Below are 24,036 nucleotides of genomic sequence, written 5' to 3'. Positions count from 1 at the left end.
ATCTGGTATTAACATCAAAACATTCAACACTCTGTTTTGTCATTTCAAAGCTTCTTCTTTACATCTTTCTTTTTTATTTATCTATTTTTTCCCTCCCAAGGTCCACTTATTTGTAGGGAATGGTCATTAGTTTTTTCTAAGGCCACAAAAATCGTATGAATATTTTTCTTCTTTTCTGTGTAATTCTCTATTAGTCTCCTCTTTCACATTAGAAAAAAAAGAAGTCAAGAATCCTCTTTTTCCTATAACATAACTTATTTATAAATAAATGGCTTCATTTTCTGACCTCGTAGGCATAGATCCAAAACTGGTTTTCTAATATTGTTTGAACTCTCAATCTCTGCTCAATAACTATAGTTCTTGGCATGAGTCAACTTTGAACACCTCTAATGTGTGTATGATATGTGGAAGAAATTGAGTTTGTCATGTTTCTCTAGAGAAGAATCTTTTATTGCTAGATTTCAGTGAAGACTTTGAAGTCAACAGTCATTGTACTAGTCTTAGTACAGTTTTTGCTATCTTGTTTTGGTCTCAAAATATACTGCTTTTAAATTTTAATACATAAGGTTGATGTGATTTTCTTTTTGCTTGATCAGAAATATTCAAGTTCAGTTGAAACTAAGATCAGCAATGCCTTAATCCTATTTGAGATAGCTTTATGCAAAGTTTGCTAACCCTGAATATCGTATCCTATTTCAGGTTGACTACTATGCACATCCAGAGCACTACAGCCCCATTTTCCATGAAAAAATAGCTCCCTATGCATCTGTTATAGGTATTTCGTAGTTATGCTGTTCATTGATATTCAATCTGACAATGTGAAAATTGTTATTTTTGTCTACCATTTAATTAGACAAAGTAAGTTGAAGATATATTTTACTGGAGATATGGCTGGCCATTTGCATTTTTTTCCAGTTTACCAGTCACTAGTGCACTTATGATGCTACTTGCATTTTGTAGTTAATTTTGGATTAACGAAAGCAAACCATGGTATGGGTAGAATTTATAATATTTTTTTATGGTAAGTAGAATTTGGAATAGTATCCATTTATTTACTAACTTCTGCTGAACAGAAACAATATTTAACATGGTTGGTGTTTTTTGAGTTAGAACTTATTCTATAGACAACATTAATCTAATTTTCTGCACCTGTGAGCCCGAAATTATAAGTTAAACTCCTTTGTATAAAACCAAAATGTTTTTGGTCATGATGGCACCTACACTTTGCTTGTACGTGTGTTCTCTGTTGGAATTAGAATAATTAGAGGCTCATGACGAATCATGGATCAACGACTTATGTATGAGATTTTTATTTTTATATCTATAACCTAAACTCCACTATATATATATATACATGGCCTATCCGTGAGAAAGGAAAGCTGATTCTACACAATTCTTCTTTCTCTTCCTTTTTATGTACTTGACTTTCCTCTTAATTGACATATAACTCAACACCGTCTTCACAACGACACAATGAATAGACTTGTCATCTAACTTAGTGCGAGTGGGACGCCAGTCCTGAACAAAACATGTACGCCCAAAAACACGAGGCAAAAGAGGAAAAAGGGTAGTATTAGGCATAAGAATATGGAATGGAGTAAGGCTATGTAACACACAACTAGGTGTCATATTAATGAGATAGACAACAGTAAGAACGGCTATGTGCCAATTAGACTTGGGCACACTCATACCAGGAAGAAGACAACGCACGACAGACATAATTTAATGGTTTTTACGTTTAGCCACACCATTTTGTTTAGGGGTCCAAGGACATGTAAGTTGTTGAAGAATACCCATTCGATTAAGGTGAGAACGAAACTCATTGGAGATGTATTCCCCACAATTATCAGAGCGGATGTTCCTAACAATGGTACGAAATTGTGTCTTAACCATTTGCAAAAACTGAACAAAGATGGGGAACACATCAGACTTGCAGCGAAGTAAATAGACCCAAGTGCACCTAGTGTGACCATCAATAAAAGTTACATAATAACAATGACCTGAAAAAGTAGGAATAGGAGAGGGACCCCAAACATCAGAATGAATAAGGTCAAAAGCACTAGGGGCATGTGTCATATGTGATATATAACTAGTATGGATATGTTTAGACAACTCACAAGTAACACTATGAAATTTAGAATCCTTGCAAGCTTTATTTAATAACGGGAAAAGTTGACATAAATATTGAAAGTTAACATGACCCAGGCGTACTACAACTCTAAAGTTTGAATAGAAAAAACACAAGATATAGAAGCAGGCAAAATAGACACTTGAAAACTGGTTAAAGTCGAAGAAGGCTGGTCAGGTGGATCCCCAAAGTTGTATAGCCCATTGCGCTCATATCCCCTGCCAAAAATCCTCTTCGAACTGAGGTCCTATAAAAGACACGAAGAAGGTAAGAAGATGATGGCGCAATTAAAGGTTTTGGCAAGACGACTAATAGATAAGAGATTATAAGCAAACTTGGGAACATGCAACACAGAAGATAATGTGCTATTAGGGGATAAAGACACAACACCCTTATGTTGGATAGAAGAGCAAGAACCATCAGCAAGTCACACAGATTGGGCAGCAATGGTGGGTGCATGAGAGGAAATAAAAGAAAACTCACCAGTCATTAGCCCTAGAATCCATGAAGGACTAGTAGACTGAACATGGAAGGCAGTAGAAGTACCTGTAGCAAGGGTGGCAATAGAGAATGATGGACTAAGAGAACCAGTGGTGAGAGACCCAAGTTGGGCCTGAAACTGACCAATCTGAGTTTGTAACTGTTGTAGATTAGGGACATTAGGAGGTTCAGAAGTAGGACTAAAACAATGGTGCTAGCAAAGCCAGAACCAGGTGTAGCAGGACCACGAGGACGGGAAGGGCGTTGCCTCAACTCAGGATGAAGTTTGAAGCAACAGGCTTTGACATGTCCAGGCGCACCACAATGATGACAAGTAACAGAACCGGTGGAACTCTGAGAACCAGAACTCGCAGCAAGAGCCATCTGATCTGCTAAAACTGGAGGTACTGAGGAACACTAGGCTGAACTAATCGCTAGCGACGCTCATCACTGTCAATAATGGCAAAAGCCTCATAAAGAGATGGCACGGGTGATGTGTTTAGAATCTGAATTTGAAGATATTCAAATTCAGAGTTTAAACCCACGAGAAACTGATAAGTGTGTTGTCGGGCAAGCCTCTTAGACACAAGGGAGGTGGTTTCTGGCGGAAGGTCAGTTAAATGCTCATATTGAGCAAGTTCCTCCCAACGAACCTGAAGATATCCAAAGAATTCAGCTACAGAAAGGCCAAGAGAGGATTGAGAGGCACGAGCTATATCTTGGTAAAGCTCGAAGATACATGCATCATTGTGAGCATGAGCGTACATCTATGACAATGCCTGCCACAAACTTGGAACTGTATCGCAATAGAGGAACATATGATAAATCCGATCTTCCATGGAATTGAACATCCATCCCAATATAGTGCAGTTATCGATATCCCACTGAGCATGTGTAGGGTCTGTCGCAGCTGGCGGGGTAGTAGTAGATAAAAGCCAATGGGCTTTTACCTTTCCCCCAAGGTAGAGTTTAAGGAAACGGCTCCAAGCAACAATTTTTTTCCCATTCAACACTACACTCGTAATACGATGAATAGGAGTGTGATGGGAAAGAGAAAAAAAAGTACTTGGATCAGGCTTAGGTTTGGTGGAAACCGCAGTAGATACCTCAGTAGGAATGATAGAAGATGAGTTATCCATGGGGAGATGATGAGGGTTGAAATAGATAACAATACAGCAACACAGTTTGAGTAAACAACCAGAAAAGCCGGAAAAAACTCAATGGCTAAATGCTACCGAATAAACATGGTAGCCCACAAAGAAAAAATGAAAAAAAGAGGTACAAAAAAGTGCTTAAAGTATCAGCACTACACCCTGTAAAAGGGAGAAAAAGGGTTCAGACCACCCTAAAGAGGGTGTCGAACCAATCTAGGCTAGAGGGAGACATGGTCAAAGTACTCTAGGCTAGGATGAGACCTTGTTGGCAACAGCAAGGCCCTCGATAGGTGTAATACAGTCCTGCAAAGGGGTATAGGAGGGTGGGTAAGTGGTTTCGGGTGGTCTAAAAGTGGTGGGTTAGGCTGTCGGGTCGTCTAGAGGGGAGAGGAGGTCTATTGGCTGCTAGAGGAAGAAGAAAGAAGGTGAAGAAACTGCTGGGTAGTGAAAAATAGGGGCCACCAGGGATGAAGAGTGGTCTAGGGTTTATGTGTTTTGGCTCTGATACCAAAAAAGATGAAAATAATTGTTTTGGCTTATCTATGAATGAGGTAGAGCCTTGTATTTATAATGAAATAATATTACAAAATAGGAAATGAACAAAATAGGAAACGAAGATAAAAAAGGTATTAAATCTATGATTGACACAATCATAGATTTCATATACACTACCATAATTACAATATCACTATTTCCTAATTCCAACACTACCATAATTATAATATCACTATTTCCTATTTCCAACATGACTTATGTATGAGATTTTTATTTTTATACCTGTAACCTATACTCCACTTAGACAAACCCATTTGATGGGACTTAAGGCTTAGCTTGGTTTGGTTTGGTAACCTATACTCCACTATAGATATAAATATATATACATGGCTTATCCTTGAGAAAGGAAAGCTGATTCTACATAATTCTTCTTTCTCTTCCTTTCTATCTACTTGACTTTCCTCTTAATTGACATATAACTCAACACCATATTCACATAATTTTGTTCTTGCTAGTCTACCTTTAGTGTTTTGTAGCATTTACATTGCAATTGTACTTCAACCCACTGCTCTGCTGTACCAAAAGATTTTGTGAACAATCTTTATAAATAATTATTGATAACTTCCTCACACTTCCTTGGAGTTTTTTTGCTACCTTATTTCCATCTAAATAACTATTATACATTGGAGAGAGAGAGAGAGAGAGAGAGAGAGAGTCTGTGTGACCAAGCTGATGAAAGTGTCCTAGAAACTGTTGCAGTCAATGTTCCCACTAGTAAGTGGTGGCCCAGAACAGTTAGCTGGGTAAGGATTAAGGGTGGTGGAAGTGACGGGGAAGTGTTTGGGGGTGGCGGCAATGCCGAGAAAGGGTTCGGAAGGTGGCAGAATAACAGTACCAAGCAGTAAGTGATGTAGAAGACAGTAGGGAAGGAGGAGAAAAACTCACATATGGCCACAGCCTAAACACTCTCAATATTTTTCATCTCCAAGCTGATTATTACACTGTAAACCGTAGCATATATATGCTATCAACCCTAGTCAAAATAGGAAACTATCTTTCTTATTATTTGGAAACAAAATAAGAATATCTTTCTAATAATTATATAATTAAACTAAACACCAATAATAATAATAATCTACCAATGACATTTATTAGACCAAAAGATCTTTGGGTCCATGGGTTTTACCCTAGGCTTTTAAATCCAATAATTGGATTCCAGGCAGTTAAGGGCTGCACCATCAGTAAGCTTCATTTATTCTTGGAGTGTGCTGTCAATTTTCTGCTGATATTCTTTTGAGGTGTTCTGTTTGGCTTGTCTTGATAATGAATCTCACCTTGTAGAGTGAGAAAGGAAACTAAATGGTGGATTTATCATATTCTGGTTGGCTAAGGACATACATTGTTAAAGAAAATTTTATACTTCTTGCTATAATCTATTGTCATTACTTCTTTCTTTAAAAATAAATTGAAGCAAGGTATGTAATGATGGGAGCCATTAATGATGGGAGTCATTTCTTGGTTTGGTTAAGTGGTAAAATTTAGGCTATAAAGCATGAGAAGTTAGGTAAGAGTGTGTGAATGGCCACTTCACCCTCACAACACACCAAGTTTATTGGACCAATTTAGGGCAATGCTCTTAGAGGAAAGGTAATGATGAATTAATTATTGCTACCCATACACCTAAGAACCATGAACACAGACATGTGACACATCACGGACACGCCAACTTGCAAATTTTCAAAATATGTAGGACACAACATGTGGGGGACACATGCAAATTATATAATCTTATATATTTATTATATGTCATATATAAGGATAAATAAGTATTATATGTCATATCTATAAATATTAAGTCAAATATAATAATTTTTAAAGTCTAAAAGAGGAAAACATGTATAAATTTACGATGTTTTTATTTTATCATTGGATTCTAAATTTTTTCATTTGAACTTATAATGTGTTTTTATGTTGTCTAAGTATTGGGAAGTGTTTGATGAGTGTCTGGTTGTGTCGTGTCGGTGTCAGATATGACATGTTACCTTCTTAGATGTGTCTATGCTTCTTAGCCATACACTAAGAGGAGAGTTGAGAAGCAACCTAACTCTTTTAATGTTGGGGTTTGGAAACACTTCTCAACATATCTGAACATTAAAGAAATGCTTCTCAACATTTACTACTAGTGCCGCTATATGATAATGACAAGAGATAGCAACCTAACACTTTTAATGTAGGGGTTTAGGAACCATCGCCAAACTAGTAGGCCAATGAATGATAAGATATCTAATTTATCATGGCCTTATTGGCTTGTTTACCAACTGTGATGACATTTCCAAAATTATGCAAAATATAATTTTAAACTCATGTGAACATTTAGAAGGTGGTATAAATGTGTTCCTATTGTATTCTGTCATTTTTTCTATGTCTTTATTGTACTTAACACCACTAGGAAGTTAAGTGGCTAAGCTCCATGACATTTTTCTCTTCTCAGTGCTTTTGAAACTTCAATGACAAATAGCCATAAGTATTTGAACTTTTGTCTGCAGTCAATTGCATGTATTGGGAGGAAAGATTTCCTCGGTTGTTGACTACCAAGCAGTTGCAAGATCTAATGAGGAAAGGATGTCCACTTGTTGGAATCTCTGATATAACTTGTGATATTGGAGGCTCAATAGAGTTTGTTAACCAAACTACATTAATTGACTCACCTTTCTTCAGGTATTATATTGTTGGTTGACATTTAATTATGTAAGTTTCTACATCTATAACACTTAGGCCAAGTTTGGGAAGACTAAAAAAGTGCACTTTTCGTCTTTTTGGACTAAAAAATTGAGGTTGAAAATATGGATGTTTGGGTTAACTTTTTGACTTTTTATTGAAAAATGTGTAATAAAAAATTGTAAAAATTGATTTGTAGGGAAAAATTTGAATTGGGAGTTGTGCAGCCGTAATTGTTGACTTTTGATGAATAGTGTTAACTTTTTAACTTTTTGAGTAACTTTTTGACTTTTTAGCTTTTTTGGAAGTACCCAAACTTGGCCTTACTCTTTTTGGGGCTCAAATTGCTATTTGAACACTGAACTCAGTTATGCAAATTGTTATTTATCAAGTGAGCTTAAATGTTGAACAGCCCTACGTAGTTTGGTTATGACAGATTCTGTGTTTGGGTGGGATGGTTGGTGTTTTGATGAGGTGAGGGTCGCACATGGAAGCGATTTGTGGAAAGGTATTTGGCTAGTTATGAGGGAGTTTTGGTGGTGGGTTAGTTAGCGGGTGGGCAGGGGTGAGCGGATGCCGTTTTGGAAGGATATGTGGTGTGGTGATCAAACTTTGGCGGTTTTGTTCCCTCTGATGTTCGTCTTGCGATAAATAAGGATGCTGTGGTAGCGTTGTATGTCTTTTCAAGATGTGATGGTGGTGTGGGATGTGAGGTTTCTGAGGCAGGTTTTTGATTAGGAGGTTGCTCAATTGGTGGATTTATTAGCTTTACTGTATGGCATTCAAGCGGTGGGGTTGGGGGAGGATGGATTGAGATGGTGTTATAAGGTGCTAAAGGAGTTTTCTTAGTGTCCTCTTTTAATCATGTCCAGGTGGGACTTATGGACCGCTCATTTCCGTGGCGGAGTGTCTGGGTTATTGGTGTGCCATCTAAAGTGGCATTTTTTGTGTGGATGATTGTGTGTGACAGCATTTTGACTTTGGATAATTTGATTTGACATCATCAGATTTTGGTCAATTGGTGTGTTATGGGTTGTTAGGATGTGGAATCCATCTCGCATCTACTGCTTCATTGTCCTGTGGCCTTTTAACTTTGGGGTTTGATTTTTGCAGTGTTTGGTTTGGATTGGGTGCAGCAGGAAATTGTGAAGGAGGTGTTGTGTAGTTGGATGGGGGGTTGGGTGGGAAGAGGTGTCAGAAGGCTTGGAATTTGGCGCCTTTGTGTTTAATGTGACTGGTTTGGTTGGAGCGTAATCGACGGATTTTTCAAGGGTTATAGGTGTCAGTGCCTTGTTTGAAGAATAAGTTTTTGGTGGTGTTGTCTAGTTGAGTGTTGGGGAGGGTGGGGCCGGATTTATTTTATTTCTTGGATTTAGTTGATTCTTTATTTGTCTGGAATGTAGTTCCAGTGGTATTTGTTAGCATCGTCTTGATGCTCGTTTTTCTAATAAAAGTTGCTTTTTATTTATCCCAAAAAAAAAGAGAGCAGATTCTATCTGAAATTTTAAGAGGCCATTACCAATTATTGGTACCACAAATGTGGGTGCTGAGAGAGGTGGACTGAGTACATAGCTAATCTTTCATTATTTGCAAAAAGCATTTGCCTGCGGACTCAAACCTACACTCTCACTCATGGCAGCTTGAGCTTCTATCATTGCACCAAACAATGGCCTGTCTGATTTTGCTGTTATGTATCATCAATAAGGAAATGAATAAGGCTATTTTTATAGCATGTATGCCATCTCATCTTTTGAGTCATGAGCATTTCTTTCATCCTACAAACTGCATCATGTGCTTTTTCATATTGCTGAGAATTTGTTGATGTTGGCCATGTTTTATACACTTTCAATGGTGTTTCTAACTACAAATCTTAGTACATGTAAGGCTTGTTTGGTAATCTAGTAAATCATCTCTTGTAGATATGATCCCTTTAATAATTCATACCATCATGACATGGACGGAAATGGTCTCATATGTTTGGCTGTTGACATTCTCCCAACTGAGTTTGCGAAAGAGGTGTGGCCCTTGAACTCTGTTTATCAAACAATATATATCTATATATATATTATATGCCTTAGGTGTTTTAATGCTTTCTAAAATTTAATTAAAAATTATACATCTAACATGTTGTTAATGGTGAGGAAGGCTTCCCAATATTTTGGAGATATCCTATCCCAATTTATTGGCAGTTTGGCTTCTGTGAGAGAAATTGAAGAGTTACCTGCACACTTAGGGAGAGCTTGTATAACACATGGAGGGGCCCTTACTTCATTGTATGAATATATTCCTCGAATGAGAAACTCCGACACAGAGTAAGTTGTTCGTACTGTTTGACTTTTTTTTCAAAATAAAATTTATTTGAACTATCTTTATGCTTGGCTAAGTGTTAGAGGTGTAAAGGGTTGAAGCTTTAAACTCAAATCAAAGCCAAAAAAAAAAAATGACATTTTAAATTTGGATAAAACATTTTAACAGTTACGACAGCATTTTAGTTAAATTTTGTAATGAGGCAATAAGGTTGAATATGGACAGATAATAGAGACATGAAAGATAAAAGAAAGAATACAAAGGTTTAACGTGATTCAACCAATATGAGCCTACATCAACACACACAAAACCCTATGGGCTACATCTTTAATTCACTCAACTTGATATTTTTGTTTACATGTCATGTCATATGTATTGTGGGACATATAATCAAATTCCTTCAGTTAAAGGGTTGAAACAAATCAAAGATACAAAAAATCATAATAAGAACAAATCATAGGATCTCTATATATTCTGCTATCTTTACCAATATAATCTTATCTTCAACACTCCCCTCAAGTTGGAACGCAGAATGGTTGAAGTGAAGTGTCCAACTTAAACTCAAAAATAAAATGATCATCACAATAATTAAATTGAAAAACGACAATTAAGTTGTTGAAAAACGACAATAATTGTAATAACTCCTCTCAATGACAACTTCGGAGAACATAGGTAAGGAATCAACATCATGTAATAGAGAAATATGCATGGAATTAGTCATGATGGCAGCAAAAGAAACCAACTGAGAGAGAGAAAGTAACAAGACCGAAACAATGACAAATTACCACAAACAGAAAGGTCGGAAGAACGACGTATTACAAAACAAACAAGATTGTTGGAGAAGCAGTGTCCCACAAAGAATGTATTGAACATACCGGTAGCCCCGTATATCCGAAAAAAGCGAAACCATTGCCTACTACATCAGCAACAACTCTAAAGGGTTACTCAAGGTAAACGAGAATAATGAAAACAAACAGGCCGGGTATATCACAAAATAATGATATCGGACACACTGGTAGCCCCGAAACAAGTAAACATTACAGAGTTTGCTTACCACATCGACAAATCAGTGGTCAACTCAAGGAAGAGGGAAAAACACCTTGATAACAAAAAATGTGGAGTGAGAAAGAAAGCACTCTAGAGAAACATGCCTAGGGTTTGGTAGGCTTTGATACCAAGTTGAATTTTGTAATAAGGCAATAAGATTGAATATGGAGAGATAATAGAGATAGAAAAAAGAAAAAAAAAAAGAACACTAAGGTTTAACGTGGTTTGACCAATATTGGCATACATCCACATACACAAAGCCCTATGGGCTACATCTTTCATTCTCTCAACTTGATATTCTTGTTTACATGATACACCATATATAGAATGGGAGACACAATCAAATCCCTTCAGTTAAGTGGTTGCAATAAATCAAAGATATAAAAAATCATGATAAGCACAAATCATGGGATCTTTGTATATTCTAATATCTTTAACAAGATAATCTTATCTTCAACAATTTTTAGTGTAAGAGAATAGATAGAAATAAAATTCACATTTAACAATCAAAGTTGCCCATGTAAAAGTTTGAAGTTGCAGAGAAGTGGTAGGGGGATAGGGAATGGAGATAGGGGGTTAAGGGATAGAGTCACTCCCATAAGTTCTGTGGAATGAAATTGGATTTGGTTATGCTGGTTGTTAAGTATCAGGCACATAAAACTCTGGGTGTCTTCAGAACTTTCAGTTCTTGCTTTTAGTATTTTATCTTTGGGAGAAGGAAAGAGATAACCTATTTTTGTTAAATGCTGTTGAAGTTAGTTGTGCTTAATCTTGAGGATTGATGCAGAAGATAAGTGTGGTTTCTCTGTTTGCTTTTCCTTTTATTTATATATTTACTTATTTATTTTGAATATATTAACATGATTTAGTTTTTCGTTAAAGATAAATATATTTACCTACCTCAGAAGGAAATGAACTTTTTTGGTTGTAGCCTATAGTAAATACATTTTTTATTAACTATGCTGCGTTACACTTAACACAGTTCCATCATGATCAATCAATAACATAGTTCCAGCATGATCAATCAATCTAACAATTCATCAATTGAGCAATTCAACCAACAACTCTATCAATCCAATCCAATAGAGAGCAATCAAATCTCAAAACTCAAGAGTTACTGTGGAAACCCTATGCGAAAACTGTCCTACGGGACGAAAATCACAATTCCAATCCAACCTCCGATAATAATTTACTATTGACTCAAATAGTTACAAGGCATAATGTAGAAATTTAATGTATAAAGAGAAATAGAGAAATTGTATTATTGATTGATATAATGTTCTATCTGTCTATTACAAATGGTTCCTTATATAGATGTAGGTGTAGTGGAGTAGGTGGTGGCAGGTGAGGAGTAGGTGAGTGTAGTAGGTGAGTGTGTGGTAGGTGATAGTAAGTGTGTGGTAGGTGATGGTAAATTTTAACAGCCCCCCGCAAACTCAAGGATGATAGAAACTAACCAACTTGAGTTTGGAGAGAGTAACAAAACAAGAAAATACATAAAAATAAAAGAGGATAGGAGACACGGTATGGTCGTGTCAGACCGTTGGTGAAGACACTGAAAGGTGGTGTCATAACGTGGTAGAGGACACTGTATGGTGGTGTCATAACGTTGTAGAGGACACTGTATGGGGGTGTCAGACCGATGTAGAAGACAGTTTATGGGGTCATGTCGGACTGTTGTAGCAGACAATGTTGTGACAGTTTACGGAGTCTTGCTGGACCCTTGTAGAAACTAACCGGAATCAATGTCGGGACAGTTTACAGAGTCTTGTCGGACCCTTGTAGAAACTAACCGGAATCAATGTCGGGACAGTTTACAGAGTCTTGTCGGACCCTTGAAGGAGCTAACCGGAATCAATGTCGGGACAGTTTACAGAGTCTTGTCGGACCCTTAAAAAATACACTGTAGGATGGTGTATATAAGCTGCCCAAATATATATATATATGGAGATATATAGTGAGCCCTCAAAAGTCGCGCCCTCAAAAGGCGCGCCCACTTCATCAAAAGGCGTGCCTGACAGAAAGTGTCGAGCCATCAAAAGGTGAGCCGGAGACGCGGCGAGGCACGTGAGCGACAGAGTGGCGTGTCGGCCTCGGCTATTTAACCAAGGTTGAGGCGGAGGCTGTGCAAACCAGTCTGAAACCGCCGAAAATCCTTTGAAAAAACTCTTCCATTTCTGAGAAAGAGATTCTGGAACACTCTGTTGCCATTCTGTAACAATCTGTAAATACTCTGTATCCAACCCTTCTCGGAAACACTCAGCAACCCAAAAAACATGGCCTCTTCTTCCCGTTCAGCTACCCAGAACATGGCTTCATCTTCCCGTGGTCTGCTCACTCTCTTTCCCGACCTCAACGAGTCAACAAGAGAGATAACTGGTGCGGTGGCACTGGAACCTCAACCAAGCGCCCCGGAGTTTGCTCCGTTGAACTTTCCGATGCGGTCGGTGGAGCAAAGAATGGCAGTGCAGTCGGATGTGGAGGCCAATCAGTATACATTGAAGTCATGTGTGGAAACCATGACTGCGGTTACAAATTTGTCGAACCGGCTGCAGAGTAGGACAAATGAGGTGCAGCAGTTAAACGCCCAACTGGCTCTGCTCCAACGCATGTATAAGGATGCGCGAGCAGAGATAAGTGTGCTAAAGGCGGAAAACAAGGAGCTGAAACGGAAGACCACCGTGATGTTCCGATTTGGAGGTCCACCATATGCTGCAGTGGAGGAGCAGGGGTTAGTGATCGTGCCCAGTGGAGTGGGAAACACGGAGGCAGCACCGTCAAGGACCGCCCAGGACGGAGGCAAAAAGAAGAGACCGGCGGCAGAGTAGGTCGGTGGGTGGCCGTCTGCAGAAAAGAAAACAAATCTGTTGTTGTTGTGATGGTGATCTTGTGTGGTTTTTTTTTTTTTTTTTTTTTTTTTGGTTGTGGTGTAAAATGTGGATCGGGGTGACCCCCTGAGATGAATAAAATATGGTTTGTTGTGCAAATTGGTAAATGGTTTTTTTTTTTTTTTTTTTGTGGAATATAAAAAAAAAATAATAATAAGATAATGGAAAAAGGGTGATGCTCACTAACGAGTGGTATAATAATGAAATATTGATGGAAAAAAAAAAGATAGAAAAAAAAATAAAATGAAATAAAATAAAAGTAGGGAGAGGAGAAATAGATTATAATAATATATATATATATATATATATCTTAAAATAAAAGAAAAGTGTGAAATAAAAGAAGAGTGGTGTTTGGTCAGACATGGGGGTGATCAAAGAGAATAAAAAAATAAAGGGTTTGAAAGTGGAAAATAAAGAAAAGAAAAGAAAGGGGAGAATCTGCTGGGTGTAAAGGTCCTACCCGTGGGTGATCAAAGAGAATAAAAAAATAAAGGGTTTGAAAGTGGAAAATAAAGAAAAGAAAAGAAAAGAAAGAGGAGTGGGGAACAGAATATCACATGCTTTGCTCGAGCTGTCACGGCAGAATATCATCCACACATCGTACCCCCCTCACATCAATAACCCCAATAATCTTTCAAAGCCTAAAAAAGATAGGGCCTGAGAACAAAAGGGTTAGAGCTAAAGAGCAGAAAAACAAGTGTTTGTTTTGGTGGAGGGTCACACTGGCCTTGCTGTCAGTGTTGGTAATGCTGGTGCCACTTCCTGTGGGGCCCAGGCCAAATATAGAGGAGGGAGTAGTTGTGGTTGTGGATGGAGTTGTGCTTGTTGATGGGGTGGTGCTACTCCCTGCAGAGCTGGGATAAACACATCCAGAAGTTGAGCTAGTGAGGGTCTGAGTGGTGGTGGCAGTGCCTGTGAAATCACAGCTGCCAGTAACTTGACTCTTCTTCTGAAAGTAGCTGTTGACAGCATAGTTACAGTGATCGAGAAGATGGTACAAGAGGCCGAAAAATACAAGGCTGAGGATGAGGACCACAAGAAGAAAGTTTGAGGACAAGATGAAGGAGCTGGAAGGCATCTGCAACCCCATCATTGCCAAGATGTACCAGGGTGCCGGTGGTGCTGCTATGGATGATGATGATGCTCCTCCTGCTGGTGGTAGTGGTGCTGGTCCCAAAATTGAGGAAGTTGACTAAGCTCTTCAGTTTGCGTGATGGCAGGTATGTGTAGAAAATAAGCGGAATAGGTTGAAGTCCGGCGGACGGCTAAGGTGAGGTTGCCGCCCGCCGGTGAAGCGAAAATACTAGGTTCTAAACCTGCTCTGATACCATGTAGAAATTTAATGTATAAAGAGAAATAGAGAAATTGTATTATTGATTGATATAATGTTCTATCTGTCTATTACAAATGGTTCCTTATATAGATGTAGGTGTAGTGGAGTAGGTGGTGGCAGGTGAGGAGTAGGTGAGTGTAGTAGGTGAGTGTGTGGTAGGTGATAGTAAGTGTGTGGTAGGTGATGGTAAATTTTAACACATAATTAAAGGATTTACAACATCTTGCCCTAGTTTATCTACAATTGAGCCCGCCACGAGTTTCAAAAAGCTTGATTTCCACTCCAAAGAGGCCTTGACAAGTCAAGCTCTGTTGATTCAACAATCACCATGAAGCTCCAATCTCCATCCCCAATGATTCTGTTGCTCAACGCAGACGTGGTGTCGTAAGGATATGAAGAGTAGTGTGGAGGTTTTTGTGAAAACTCAATTGAGATGAATTAATTGAATCAAAGTCATCATAAAAAAAACAACGCCTAAATAGTACACATTAATGTGTGGTTGGGAGGGGAAAAATTGGATACACACCTAACCTTTAGTATAAATAGTACACAAAGTGGTTGTCCCGAGACTTAAACCCGTAACCTCAAGGTTATTAGGCTAAGGTTTTACCATTGAATCAAACTTATAATTATGAACTCTAAAATTGAAGAACATATGAGACTCATCAACTGAGTCTTGATGATCAAGCATAGAACTATTCTAGAGAGAGAAAATGCATCTTAAGCTGCTATAATTGTCATAAGTGATAAGAAAAGATGAGAAGATCTTTGTTCAAGACCAAAATGGTCATATAATAGACCTCAGTTGCACCTACGACACTCAAGCCCATGTCAAGCACCTGTCGAGCATTAGCCCTGGCAACTTAGGTGCTCGAGCCCAAGCGCATGTAAAGCACTAGTTGATTTGAGTTGAGTTCTATATTTAGTCTTATATTTTCTCTTTTGTCATTATTTGGTTCAGTTTGAATAGTTGGTAATTGGTATAATTGTTGTGGGCTAATGTAGTTGTATTATTACGTTTGTGTGACCTGTTTTTGGGGCTTCGATTTTGGCAACTGAAGCCCTAAATTTTTATTTTCTGTAGAGGGTTATTGAATCAGTTTACCCAATATGCGTCTGTTCTGTGTTAACTAATGGATGTGGATTTTACTCTCTTAATATGCAGAGATTTATCAAAAACTCGTGCAAGCTGTCACTCTAATAAGAAGAAATACAATCTATTGGTATGATTCTCCTTATCATACCTACATAACCTGCTATTAATGTGTAAATTACGTTAGTGAGGATTTCAATTGTAATGCAAATTACAATCATTATTAGCCATCATTCTAGTTCTTCCTGTTCAACCTTGCTGATTTTTTAAACTGACAGGTATCTTTGAGTGGTCATCTGTTTGATCAATTTCTGATAAATGAGGCTTTGGATATTATCGAAGCTGCAGGTGGCTCCTTTCACTTAATTAATTGTCAAGTGGGTCAAAGTGCAGATGCTATGTCTTATTCAGATCTTGAAGTAAGTAATCTTCTAGCTTAGTTTGATATTGGGACCAAAAGGAAAATATTACATATGGACACACATGAACATCCACATCATAGTACCGACAATACATGTTAAGAGTGTTTATGAGAGTTAACCCTAATTATTCTTTTGGGGTCTCTCTCTCAACATTGTATATTGTTTTTCATCTTCTTCTCTCAATTATTTCTTCTAACTGTTTTCAAGCCCTTCATTTTGGGGTAGGCAAACATCATCCCAAGCTATTTTTGCACCTGTGCTTTTCACACTATTCCATAAAAGGGCCTCAAGGTTAACCTTCCTAATTACCTTGATGGGTAATATAAACAGTGAATTCCAATGTACTTGGATGGAGAAAAGAAGAGTTTACCAATTGAGTCCTTCTAGCTTATGATAAATCTTTATTTTCCCATTAATGAACCCTTTTAATTACTCTATCATCAAGGGACTGACAATCCTCTGCTGTGATCTTGGTGGTGATCAAAAGTATTCCAAATACTTACGAAATTGTCTCCTTCATGGAAACCAAATCTTTTTGATAATTTTTTTTTTGTTCACTCATCCCAGAGAAGAATACACAATAACTAGTCATCCTATTAGGAGATCCTAAAGCCTTTCTAATTTCCTCTAAAAATGGCCTTTCTAACTGGTCTTTATCATCATCATTTGTGGTACTAAATTCCAATATGTCTAATCTTGGCCATGGCTTCTCCATTTCTTAGTATAAGCCTTATAGAACTCCAAGATGTCATTTTTAATCTTTTCTAAAACCTCTCTACCTGCTCAATGCAAACCTGACCAGTTTGGTTGGGTCTCATTTGAGCCACAGCCACTCGATGGAAGAACTTAGTGGTACTATTTCCCTCTGCCACAACTCCTTTAATTTCTAGTACTAACTAATATCTTCCATTTTTGGCAAGTTTACAAATATCTGTTTCCCTCTCTTTGCTTGCTGCCTCTTAGGATACAAATCCTCTAATCCTTCTTTTATGTCCAGCTTCTTGGTGTCCACAAAATTTTCATTTTTCTAAACAGATACTTTCTAAGTTCTTCATAATTCCACCACTTGATTTCCTCTTGTAAAGGTTTTCACTTTCTGATTAAAATGAAACCAAAATGCCTTTCTACCTTGTGACCCTCCCATGAACTCTGGATCTTGTCTGCAAAATAGGGCAACTACATCATCTTAAATTTGAACAGGGTCCTACGCAATTCAACAGACAAAAAAGGGCATACAAAAGAGAATGTTAGGAATTCACTTAGATAGATATTACATATAAAACCATTGATGCTTGGAAGTGATTTTTCTTCATATTGAATATCACTTTTAGATCAAACCATGTACTCCTTGGCCTTCCTCTATTTACACTTTTTTGTACGGATGCATCAATTGGTTTATGTTACACATGGCCATACCATCACAAATAACTTCGCCTTATTTTTTCTTCAGTTAGTGACACTTTTAATTCCCCCATTACACATTCTTTATTTTATTTTCTTGTAACAACATTTGTTCTTGCCACATCCCAATGTGACCATCGATAGCTTTCTCTATTTAATGGAATCCCCGGTCCTATCTTTCTCAATTCATCAATCGATGGCCGCTCTACTTCTGATGGCAGATAGACATTTGTTAAAATTCATCTACTCTCCACCCACTTAAACCTACTCCACTAAACCTAACCCACTACACCACTACCACCTCACCTACTCCACTAAACCTAACCCATTACACCACTACCACCTCACCTACTCCACTAAACCTAACCCACTACACCACTACCACCTCCACTTCACCTACTCCTTACCTACTACACACTCACCCTCTTCTATATATAGGAATCATGAATCATTGTAATATATACAACATTAGATCAATCAATAATACAATTCTCTATTTCTCTTTATACATTAAATTTTCTACATGGTATCAGAGCAAGGTTAAGAAGCTAGTAATTCTGCTTCACCGGCGGGCGGCAGCCTCGCCTTGGCCGCCCGCCGGACCTCTACACATGCCTTCACTCCCCCAAAGCTTCCTCGGCCAAACCTCCTCCTCCTAACCAACCTTTAATAAGGGCTATTACAGCAGTGTTGAAAAAGTTTAGTATTCACAGTGATGGAAAGGCTGAACTCAGAGCTGTACTTGCAGAACTGTTACATAATGCAAGAGAATGAGAGGCTTAGGAAGAAAGCCCAACTTCTCAACCAAGAAAATCAAACATTGCTTTCTGAGCTCAAGCAGAAACTTTCCAACAAGCCAAACAAGCACCCAAAATCCAGTGGTGGCCCAAACTCAATTCCGGACCTCTCATCACTCTTCACTGTTGTTGATTCTGCCGTATCGCAATCAGAGAGATATTGATTGTCATATATCATCATGGCTCCAGCAGCGGCAGCAGATTCAATAAAGCCTAGAGATGTTTGTGTTGTTGGTGTTACACATAACCCCCTGTTTTCGTCTTTGCAACGCTCTCTCTCTCTCAGAGGGTCTTTCTCTCATTTCTTTTTGATTGGTGAAATCCATCCTCATCAACACACTCACCCATGTGACCCACGATGCTCAGATTCTCCAACCTATACTTTTTTCTTTTCATTACACTCTTGTTCCCCACTTTCTTTATTTTTTATATATATATATATATCTCTTTTTATTATATTATATTAAAAAAAAAAAAAAAAAAAACATCATCTCTCCTCCGTTTGATTTCAAACTCCATTATTTTTATTTATTTTTTCCAAACCACTTTCCTTATTTCCCCCATCTTTCATTTTTGATTTCAAATATATTTTTATTATTTCTTTCTTTATTTTTCTTTCACATTTTTTTTAATCTTTTTCAAATTCCATTCATACCATATAGCTTTGCACACCAAACCATATTTTATTCATCTCAGGGATCAACCCCGATCACAATTTTACACAAAAAAAAAAAAAAAAAAAAAAAAAAACAACAACAACAACAACAACAACAAACCACCACACAACACCAAAAGCTTTGTTTTCTTTGCTGCAGACGGCCACCCACCGACCTCATTTCTTCTCTACTCTGCCGCCGGTCTTTTCTTTTTGCCTCCGTCCTGAGCGGCCCTTGACGGTGTTGCCTCCGTGCTTCCTAGACCACCAAGCAAGTTGCCTCCTCCCTGCTCCTCCACTACAGCATACGGTGGACCTCCAAATCGGAACATCACGGTGGCCTTCCGCTTCAGCTCCTTATTTTCCGCCTTTAGCACACTTAACTCTGCTCGCGCATCCTTATACATGCGTTGGAGCAGAGCCAGTTGGGCGTTTAACTGCTGCACCTCATTTGTCCTACTCTGCAGCCGGTGCGACAAGTTTGTGACCGCAGTCATGGTTTCCACACATGACTTCAAAGTATACTGATTCGCCTCAATATCTGATTGCGCTGCCATTCTTTGCTCCACAGACCGCATAGGAAAGGTCAACGGAGCAAACTCAGGGGCGTTTGGTTGAGGTTCAAGGGCAACCGCACCGGTTATCTCTCTTGTGGACTCGTTGAGGTCGGGAAAGAGAGTAAGCAGACCACGGGAAGAAGAGGCCATGTTCTGGGTAGCTGGACGGGAAGAAGAGGCCATGTTTTTGGGTTGCTGAGTGTTTCAGCGAAATAGCAATTTCAGACTGATAATGTTCGGAAGGGGAGTGTTTCAAGATTTGCAGCTCTTAGAGGCAATCTCTCAGAAAAACGAATATCTCTCTCAGAAAATGAAGAGTTTTTCAGAAGTTTTTTCCCAGATTTTTTTGTCTTCGCTTCAGCCTCAAGCACAGCCTCCGCATTGGTTTATATCGACACTGACGACGCGGCCGACACGCCACTCTGTCGCTCACGTGCCTCGCCGCGTCTCCGGCTCACCTTTTGATGGCTCGACGCTTTCTGTCGGGCACGACTTTTGATGAAGTGGGCGCGCCTTTTGAGGGCGCAACTTTTGATGGCACGTCTTTTTATGGATTGGGCACGCATTTTGATGGCACGTCTTTTTATGGATTGGGCACGCCTTTTGATGGCACGCCTTTTGAAAGATTGGGCACACCTTTTGAGGGTGCGACTTTTTAGGGGTCCGACAAGACTCTGTAAACTGTCCCGACATTGATTCCGGTTAGCTCCTTCATGGGTCCGACAAAACTCTATAAACTGTCCCGACATTGATTCCGGTTAGTTTCTACAAGGGTCCAGCAAGACTCTGTAAACTGTCACAACAACTGTCAGAACAGTGTCTGTTACAACGGTCCGACATGACCCCGTAAACTGTCTTCTACATCGGTCCGACATGACCCCATCAACTGTCTTCTACATCGGTTTGACACGACCACACAGTGTCTGCTACAACGGTCCGACATGACCCCATAAACTGTCTTCTACATCGGTCTGACACCGCCATCCAGTGTCCTCTACACCGTTATGACACCACCATACAATGTCCTCTACATGGTTATGACACCCCCATACAGTGTCCTCTACAACGTTATGACACCACCATCCAGTGTCTTCACCAATGGTCTGACACGACCATACAGTGTCTCTTATCCTCTTTTATTTTTATGTATTTTCTTGTTTTGTTACTCTCTCCAAACTCAAGTTGGTTAGTTCCTATCCCCCTTGAGTTTGCGGGGGGCTGTTAAAATTCATCTACTCTCCACCCACTTAAACCTACTCCACTAAACCTAACCCACTACACCACTACCACCTCACCTACTCCACTAAACCTAACCCATTACACCACTACCACCTCACCTACTCCACTAAACCTAACCCACTACACCACTACCACCTCCACTTCACCTACTCCTTACCTACTACACACTCACCCTCTTCTATATATAGGAATCATGAATCATTGTAATATATACAACATTAGATCAATCAATAATACAATTCTCTATTTCTCTTCACCCTCTTCTATATATAGGAATCATGAATCATTGTAATATATACAACATTAGATCAATCAATAATACAATTCTCTATTTCTCTTTATACATTAAATTTTCTACAACATTCTCATTTCTTCTACACAAATCTTTTGAACATATTTCTTGATTTCTTAACCTTTTGTACCATACAACGCAACAGGTCTTACAAATATCCTATAAAACTTTCCTTTCAACTTAACCAGGATCCTTCTATACACAACATTCTTAGTGTACCCCTAATTTAATTGCATGTTTCGTATTTTCTTTACTGATTTTTTTAAGCATTAATTTTAAGGGGTGTTAAATTCATGAATGTATCAACAATCAACTTTTATATTGTGGTTATACCAGGTTTGTTGCAGTTAGCTGGTTAGAATATTATTCATGTCAATGCACCAATGTCTCTATATTGTATTTTTTGATGCAAAATTTCTGTGGTGATCCATGCTAGCAATTGCTTGAGTATATAATTCGCGTTTTCTGACTTTTGTTTGTGGAGAGAGAGAGAGATTCATTTAATGTATTTCTTTCTTTATTCATAACTAGTTTGTTGGCAGCCTAGTTAACTATTCTTCATGTTGTTTCTTTGAGAAGGGATATGATAGATAAAAGAATGTGATCCATTCATTCCTCGGGTTTGTTTATTGCAAGTCTTTATTCCATGAGCTAAATGATAATCCTAATGTTCCTCTTTTTCCTCCTCAAAAAGTGATTTGGAATGCTTATGTTCCGCTTAAGATTAAAGTGTTAATATGATCCTTAGCTCATAATAAATTAATACTAATGATTGGTTTCAAAAAAGGAGATCAAATTACTTTTTGCTTGCACAATGATGTATTTAGTGTAGAAGGAATGAAGAGAGCATTGACCATCTTTTTTTGCATTACCCTGTGGCTTCATCATTGTGGTGTAACTTATTTCATATGGTGGATCTGGAGTGGGTGGCTCCTCCCTCTTGCATACAGATGCTTTTGATTGATTATAAGGGATTATTTGGCTCTAAAAAGAAAGCTGCAAGTTCCTTAGGATTGCATCACTTTAGCTATATTTTGGGAGATTTGATTCGAAAGGAATGCAAGGATTTTTAAAACAAATTTGAGGATACAAAGAGGATTTGCGGAAAGATTTGTTATGTGATTCATATTTTAAAAAATTCTCTCTTTTTGGTAGACTTCTTGTCCTTCTATTTTTGTACATTTTTTTTTTTATAATAATATTTCTCTTTTTGTTCTTGATAAAAACAAGTTCAAGGAGTAATGATGCGCGGTCTACAAGAACCTAACAAAGTCAACCTAAAATATATAGAGGGCCAGGGTTGGTTTCCAACGGGTTTTAAGTGTTCCAAATTTTATCATTAAACATCAAAATGTACACATATGACATGCATAAATATCTTTATTATTAAATCCATGTGCCACATAGCACACCATATGTCACATGATACACAAGGACATCCACAACTTTGCTTTGTTAAACAGTAATGAGACGTTCTTTTTTACTTGGTGGCTAAGAAGCATGGACACTTCTATGGCGGAGGTGTGTCGTGTCAAACACCCATGCCGGATACGACACCCTACGGACACTTTTAAAAAGCGTGTTTGACGCTTCTTCAACAAGTCTTAATTGAACTATAAATTCATATTGTTCTTTACATACACTTCTCGGATACTTTGGCGACACTTTTTGAACTATCCGAACATGACCTATTTGATGAATCTCTTCATAGAAACGTTGTTCTATATTCTTCAAAATGCAACTTATGTACTTTAAATATGTTTTGAAACATTTATAAGATGATACATTATTTTATATTTCAATGTTCTACAATTATTTTGCATTCTTTAGATTGCGATTTTTTCGTAATTGATATCTTGATGTTTAAATTATGAAATATATGACTCTTTAATTTTAGTTAGTGTTATGTTTCATTTTTTCATATATTTGTAACTATTATGTTGCCTTTTTTTCATATATTTGACATATAATAAATTATACAAATATAAATTTTAATGTGTGTCAAGCATATTGTGTGCTGCATTTTTTTGAAAATTGACATGTTGACGTATCCGTGTCGTAACCTTACTACTTAGCTTGGCGGCAATCATAGCTCACTATCTCATGGGATTCAAAGATTTTCTTCACACAATAGTGCATGAACCTTACCCTAATAACATGTGGGATGCCACGAGGCTTAGTATCCAACTGATGTGGGATTAATTGATTATACATTGTATTCTTCACCAAGGATCTATTCCTTCATGCTTCCCGTCCCACATTGATTTTGTAACACATAATAGAAGTGTTTATATACTACCAAATGGGAAGACATGGAAAAAGATTGTTGTTTGTATATGATAAATAAAGGATTAAAAGTTTTTGAAGCATCCTACTCAGGGTGGGGTTAAGCCAGGGTGGTCAAATCCTGGCCATTCCAAACCTAATATGGTTTAATCTTCTTAGCCCCACCCCTGTCTCTACTGCAGTATCAAATGTCCCATCCTCATCCTAATAAGGTGGGGGTGGGTCCTTGACTTTGCGGGTAAAATTGCCATCCCTATAAGTTGTTGGAGATAATATTATATTATCAAAGATATTAGAAGATATAGAAGACATCAGAATATATGGAGATCCCATGATTTATTTTTATTATGATTTTTTGTATCTTTGATTTATTGCAACCACTTAATTGAAGGGATTTGATTGTATGGTGTATTATGTAAACAAGAGTATAAGTTGAGTGAATGAAAGATGTAGCCCTTTAAGGCTTTGTGTGTGTGGATGTAGGCCAATATTGGCCAAACCACGTTAAACCTTTGTGTTCTTACTTTTCTTTTTTCTGTCTCTATTATCTCTCTATATTCAACCTTATTGCCTTATAACAAAATTTAACTTGGTATCAAAGCCTACCAAACCCTAGGCTTGTTTCTCTCTGGAGTGCTTTCTTACTCCACTTTTTTTTTGTTATCAAGGTGTTTTTCTCTCTTAAGTTGACCAATAGTTTGCTGATGTGGTAAGCAAACTTTGTGACTTTTACTTATTTTGGGA

The 24,036-nt window shown here is 38.0% G+C and overlaps 1 protein-coding gene across 2 annotated transcripts in view; it reads left to right on the top strand.

Moving 5' to 3' along the window:
• The window catches only part of LOC114261914 (lysine-ketoglutarate reductase/saccharopine dehydrogenase bifunctional enzyme), a 48,891-nt gene that overhangs the window by 5,062 nt on the left and 19,793 nt on the right, over positions 1 to 24,036 (top strand). For both annotated transcript variants that reach the window (XM_082924183.1, XM_028202241.2), the window contains exons 8-13: positions 700 to 775; positions 6,804 to 6,975; positions 8,895 to 8,991; positions 9,121 to 9,287; positions 15,716 to 15,773; positions 15,922 to 16,062. In XM_082924183.1, coding sequence (XP_082780309.1) covers positions 700 to 775; positions 6,804 to 6,975; positions 8,895 to 8,991; positions 9,121 to 9,287; positions 15,716 to 15,773; positions 15,922 to 16,062 — 711 coding nt within the window. The remainder of the gene's footprint in view (positions 1 to 699; positions 776 to 6,803; positions 6,976 to 8,894; positions 8,992 to 9,120; positions 9,288 to 15,715; positions 15,774 to 15,921; positions 16,063 to 24,036) is intronic.

This window comes from Camellia sinensis, chromosome 4 (genome assembly GCF_055761805.1).
Source record: "Camellia sinensis isolate YWXY chromosome 4, ASM5576180v1, whole genome shotgun sequence".
Taxonomy (NCBI): Eukaryota; Viridiplantae; Streptophyta; class Magnoliopsida; order Ericales; family Theaceae; genus Camellia; species Camellia sinensis.
This window is presented reverse-complemented; position numbering and strand designations above follow the sequence as displayed.